Here is a 6,596-nt window from a genome sequence, read left to right on the forward strand (position 1 = left end):
AAATCTTTCCTTTACAAATAGCATTGCCATCAGTAATTCCTAGCCTTTGGAACCTTGTGTATGTGAATAACATAATTACAGCATGATGGATATTTCTGGCCAGTGGGCATTTAAATTGTTGATGCACAGCAGCATGGGTAAGACCCTCCAACAGTCTTTCCACTCTGTTGACATCTTGAGTTTCACTATGAGACACTCATTCTTTCCCTGCCTCTCTCGAACGTAGAACCTGAAGTACCCGAGGAACAGTCTGGTCCTTGGACAGTGATCTGTATTCTGGGAATCATCCTGGGAATTATCAGTGCTGTTGTAGGGGTCACCTTACTGATTAAAGAGAGACAACGACTGCAATCTCAGCAACACAGCATCTAGGGGTAAGTACAGAGTGCAATGTCTGTGTTTATAACACATATTCAGGAATGTTAAGGATACACAAGGTCACTAGTCCTTATTCCTGTAAATATGTACACACACATGGGCAGCACTGAGCTAGTCTGCTATACTCCTTGCTGACATTCACATGAACAATCAGTCCTTGGGTGCGATGGAGATGGGATCCATTCAGAGCTGTCATCATTGGACATTATTTTTCATTTAGACAATAACGCTGCAATAATCCACCCATCCATTTCAGGGCTTTCTGATGAGCACATTCATCCCATTGGCACTGCTTCCATTAACCTGCAGATGTACAGTGGCACTTACTAAATTTTAAAGCATTCTGAGAATAAGGAGTATGTGAATGTATACTATAAACCACTAAATAATAGGAAGTACAGAGAGGAATAAATTCGGGGGTGCATTACAGGGGAAGATGCAAAATCTACACAAAGTGAATAGGTAACATTGAATACTTCACTCCAGTCTGCATGGGACAGCACTCGACCATTTGGTCCCTCCAACGTCCAGTGAGATCATGGATAATCTGCAACTTTATTGCAATAACCCATCTTTAACCCACTTCCCTTCATATTTTTGAATAACAAAATATCTGCTAATCTCTAATTTAAAGCTTACAATTGATCAGACTTGCCATTTGTGAAAGTGAGTTTTAAACTTCTACCATCCTTTGTGTGTGGAAATGTTTTCTAATTTTTCTCTGACCAGGTCCAGCTCTAGTTTTTACATTATGTTGCCTAGTTGTAGACTCAACAAACCAGTGAAATAGCTTACATCTGCTTAAGTTGATGGCTCCCAGTAATTACCTTGAAATTTTGATCACCACTAAACTTTAACCTTTTTAATTCCAGGGAATATAAGCCTAGATTGTTTAATCCCTCTTTATAATGTAACCCTAGCATTCCGGGATCATTCTGGTAAATGTACACTGCACCCCCCCCCCCCCCCCCCCCCCACCCAAGGTTAATACCTCCTGCCTGTGGTGAGGTTCTCAGGACTGTCCCAGTATTCCAGGCATAATCAAACCAGGGGAAAGTGAGCACTGCAGATGCTGGAGTACCAGAGTTGAAAAATGTGGTGCTGGAAAAACACAGCAGACCAGGCAGCATCCGAGGAGCAGGAGAATCGACACTTCGGGCACAAACCTTTCTTCAGGAATGAGGCTGGTTTGCCAAGCGGGCTGAGATAAAAGGTGGGGGGGAGGGAATTTAGGGGAGGGGCACTTAGAATATGATAGGTGGAAGGAGGTGAGGGTGAGGGTGATAGGCTGGAGAGGGGGTGGGAGCGGAGAGGTCGGGAAGAAGATTGCAGGTCAAGAGGGTGGTGCTGAAGCCAAGGGTTGGGACTGAGATAAGGTGGGGGGAGGGGAAATGAGGAAGCTGGAGAAATCAACTTTCATCCCTTGTGGTTCAAGGGTTATTGCCAGACCCTGGCCACACGACGCCCAGCGGAAGAGTGCCTCATCTTCTGCCTAGGAACCCTCCAACCACACGGGATGAATGTAGATTTCTCCAACTTCCACCTATCGTATTCCCAGCGCCCCTCCCCCAAATTCCCTCCTCCTTACCTTTTATCTCAGCCTACTTGGCACACCAGCCTCATTCCTGAAGAAGGGCTTGTGCCCAAAACATCGATTTTCCTGCTCCTCGGAGGCTGCCTGGCCTGTTGTGTTTTTCCAGCATCACATTTTTCAAAACATAATCAAATCAGGGCTTTGAATCACTAAAATATGACATGCACCCCCTTGTGTTCTTTTCCTTGAGATATAAAGACCAGCATTGCATTAGCATGTTTTGTTATTTTTCTTTGCTGTTCATGACATTTTCATTATCTGGACCTTCACTGTTTCTATTTCTCACCATTTGTCAATGTGGATGCTCCCATGTTTCCTACATTTAGTTCCAATTGCCGCAGATTTGCCCTTCAATTAACCTTTTAAGATCTTTGTGATTTTACGCTGCTATCTACACTGTTTACAATGCTATTTTTGTGTCATCAGCAAATTTGGATGTATGTTTTTCCCCATCATCTACATCTTCCATGAATATAGGGAATAGTTGAGACTACAAAATAGATTTTGTGTGTCTCTACTATCCACATTCCGCCAGTTTGAGAACGTTACCATTATCCCTGCTGTGTCTCCTACCACTCAGCACCTTCTCATCACATCAATAATTTACCTTCAGTTCAACTTTACCTAACAGCCTCCAATGAGGAGCTGTACCTGCACCACTCCAGTTGACTTGTGCTATGTGGGTTACACGACACACAGTAAGTGTCGCATATGCTGCTGCAGTTAGGCCTGCCTTTGGTGGTGCTACGCAAATGAACTTTGTGCCCTATATTTTCTAACTGCTGTAGTATTGATCTATCTGTCATTGCTAATCTTAGTCAATCTCTGACTATCAAAATTCTACTTCAGGAACAACACAATTAGATAAGACAACAAATATCTGACACTGAGTCTGATTTACACACAAAGACTGTAACAGTTCATGCATAGTTAAAAATCACACAACACCAGGTTATAGCCCAACAGGTTTAATTGGAAGCACACTAGCTTTCGGAGCGACACTCCTTCATCAGGTGATTGTGGAGGGCTCAATCGCAACACCGAATTTATAGCAAAAATTTGCAGTGTGATGTAACTGAAATTATACATTGAAAAATTGATTGTCTGTTAAGCCTTTCATCTGTTAGAATACAGTGTTACGATCAAGCCCTCCACAATCACCTGATGAAGGAGCATCGCTCCAAAAGTTAGTGTGCTTCCAATTAAACCTGTTGGACTATAACCTGGTGTTGTGTGATTTTTAAATTTGTCCACCCCAGTCCAACACCGGCATCTCCAAATCAGTTCACACATATGCAGCCACTGAATTTGTGTGCAATAATTTTCAGTTCTTCAAGACAGTTTATTTCTGATCTGTCCACACAACTCCAACAAATAGGTACTTCCTTATTCCACAGATTGTTTCAAACTCAATTCTTTATTGTTACTCTTAACCTTTTCAACTATAACTGCATTGAAAATAATATCATTTTTGCCGTAAAACACAAGCTTTTTTCCAAGATTTAAAACTGGTCCCAAGTGAAACTGTTATCTCAATAATCACTTGATCAACCTTAGCTTCCAATCTTTGCTACATTCTTAAGAGTAATGCAGCTTTTATTTGTCATTTCTACCATGTAGAACTGATAAAGGAAAGAAATGAGGCAGCGTTCCGCCAGGACCAAGGTGCTACAGGGACAGCACAAACTACACAATTGAACACGGCTTGAAGTGCAAAACACACAAGTTGCAGTGCAAAAGAAGAATGGTGAATAACAGACATTATTCTAGTAGCAATACAAAAGAATTTCAGATGAGAAAGAGTGTAATTATACTCTGTTTAGGAGCCTGATTGCCTGTGGGGAGAAACTGTTGCACAGTCTGACTGTGAGAGACCACATGCTCCAGTATCTTCTTCCAGATGGCAGGAAGGAGAAGAGTTTCAATGAGGTGTGTATGGGTTTTTCCAAATGCTCTTAGTCTTTTGGATGCAGCGTGTGGTGTAAATTTCAGTAATGGAAGGAAACGAGATCCCAGTGATCTTCTCAGCTTGACATATAAAATGCTATTTAAATACAAGTTCTTTCTTGCAGTCCCATTCTCATGTTTTAATTTCCACACGTGTCATCAGTGTATTAATTTAGTTTTGTTTTATCTTGTCTAAATGCTCCATTGCATTGGTTCTATCTGCATTGTTATCATTGGCTCTTCATAGTTATATTTTAATATTCAAACTCAAGATAGGGGAAAGTCTTTTACGTGACAGGAGCACACATTGTGAAATTGTGAATCTTCTGACCCAGATTTTCTATCTGCAACATCAAATGGATTTTGGATGTTTGTGCCATTTCTTGATAGGCACACCCAGAAGGGCTGAAGCAGAGCCACTTATAGTTTGCAGGAATCTGTTTATTGATGGAGTCACTGTATTCAAGCTGGACACCTTTCTCCTACTTTGGATACCACAGTCTAGTTTGTCAGTGTTAGCTATCCATTGCATCTTATAACAGTTGATGGTTTTGCTCACTGCATGTGCTGTTATTCCACAGACTTTCTTATTGTGATTAATTTACTTTCATATTCTACACAGATGTTAGAACATACCCAAGGTACTGATGGAAGGATTATGCAAAAAACCAGATAGGAAATTAATATATTCAGCTTCTCAAGTATATTTGATGGCTTTCTTTTCAGTTTAGGTGGGAGACAGAAAATGCTTCACCAAGCCATGAATTCATCATCTTCAGATTGTATCCTCCCATTGCAGCGATAAGGATCATTGTTCAGCTTCCCTGACCCATAGTTCTGTACCCTCTTACACTTTGTGTGAAGCAGGAACAATTTGAAAGTAATTTCTGCAGCTAAACAGGTTTTATACAATTTTATCCTCTGAATTCATGATGATTCTTTAAATAATTTTTCTAGATAGACTAATTTGTTTGAAATAAAACCTCCTTTTCTTGTACCACATGAATGATTTCAGTTCATTGAGACGTTTACAGTGTCTCAGATTTCAGTAAAACCTGTGTAAATCCAGAATGCTGTTTTTGTCATTGTAGTTGCACTTTTACCATCTTGTCCCGACACTCTGTCCTCTATACAGTGCTGTTTGATGACCACAGCAGAATTCAGTGCTCTCGTGGATAGTAATGGAATTCTTTATCTCTTGGTCACCAGGGTTAACTCTGTCTAGAAGGGGAGGCAAGAGAGAGGGGGAGTGGCAATTTTTATTTGGGAAAACATCACATAAGTATTTATAGAAGATATTTCTATTGGGATCATCCAGTTAAGCTGTTTGGGTGGAACTGAGAAATAAGAAGGGGGTGATCACTTTGATGGGATTGTCCAAAAGGTTCCCCAATAGGTCAGTAGAAAATTGAGGGGCAAATATGTCGGGAAATCACAGATATCTATAAGAATAATAGGGTTGTAATAAGTAGAGGATTTTAACTATTTCTATTACTTGTTAAATATTCATAGTCAGAAGTCATACAAAACCAGGTGACAGTGCAACAGGTTTATTTGAAATCACAAACTTTCAGAGCACTGCCCCTTTGTCAGGGACCTGACCGACCTGACAAAGCAGCAGCACTTCGAAAGCTTGTGATTTCAAATAAACCTGTTGGACTAAAGCCTGGTGTCATGTGACTTTTTCTGACTTTATCCACCCCAGTCCAACACCAGTACCTCCACATAGTAAATTGTCGTGGAAGTGAATAGGCCTGGTCAACAAATTAAAGTTCTAAATTGGGGCAAGTCAGGAATTTTAAGATGTTGATTGCAGGTAAAGGGACGTCTGATAATTGGGAAGCTTTCAAAAGTGAGATAATGGAAACTCAGGGACAGCATGTTCCTGTTGGTTTGTTGGACAAGGCTGGCAGGAGTAGGAAACATTGAATGATCACAAACATTGAGGCTCTGGTCAAGAAAAAGATGAAGGAAGCATGTTCAGGTTTAGACAGCTAGGATGAAGTGAATCTCTCAAGGGGGTACTGGGAGTGTAGGAGTATTCCTAAGAGAGAACTCAAAAAGGAAAGAAGGAGGGTATGTGGTAACATTGGCAGATAAGTTGAAGGAAAATCCAAAGAGACTCTAAGTATATTAAGAGCAAGACAGGAACTAGGGAGAGAATAGGACTCCTTATAGATCAACAAGGCCATCTATGTGTGGAACCACAGGAAATGGGTGAGATCCTAAACCAATATTTCCCTTCAATATTAACTGTAAAGAAAGACAAGGAAGCTAGGGAATCAGGGCAATAAATGCTGATGTCGTGAAAAGATTACACATCACAGAAAAGGAGGTGCTGGAAGTCTAAAACACACAAAGATAGATAAGTTGGCGATGACAATTATAGCAGTGATATAGTGGATAATGAAGAAAGTTATCTAAGAGTACAATAGGATCTTGATCAACTGGGCCAGTGGGCCAAGGAATGGCCTATGGCGTTTAATTTAGATAAATGTGAGGTAAGATACATTTTGGTAAGACAAACCAGGGCAGGACTTATACAGTTAATGGTAGGGTCCTGGGGAATGTTGTTGAACAGAGAGATGTATGGGTTCAGGTATGTAGTTCCTTGAAAGTGGCGTAACAGGTAGACAGAGTGGTGAAGTAGGTATCTGGCACACTTGCCTTCATCAGT

The 6,596-nt window shown here is 40.8% G+C and overlaps 1 protein-coding gene across 1 annotated transcript in view; it reads left to right on the forward strand.

Moving 5' to 3' along the window:
• The window catches only part of LOC132832618 (H-2 class II histocompatibility antigen, A-U alpha chain-like), a 119,798-nt gene extending 119,426 nt beyond the window's left edge, over window positions 1-372 (forward strand). The window contains exon 4 of the mRNA XM_060850701.1: window positions 227-372. Coding sequence (XP_060706684.1) covers window positions 227-372 — 146 coding nt within the window. The remainder of the gene's footprint in view (window positions 1-226) is intronic.
• Window positions 373-6,596: the final 6,224 nt, after the last annotated feature.

Source organism: Hemiscyllium ocellatum, chromosome 35, assembly GCF_020745735.1.
Source record: "Hemiscyllium ocellatum isolate sHemOce1 chromosome 35, sHemOce1.pat.X.cur, whole genome shotgun sequence".
Classification (NCBI taxonomy): Eukaryota; Metazoa; Chordata; class Chondrichthyes; order Orectolobiformes; family Hemiscylliidae; genus Hemiscyllium; species Hemiscyllium ocellatum.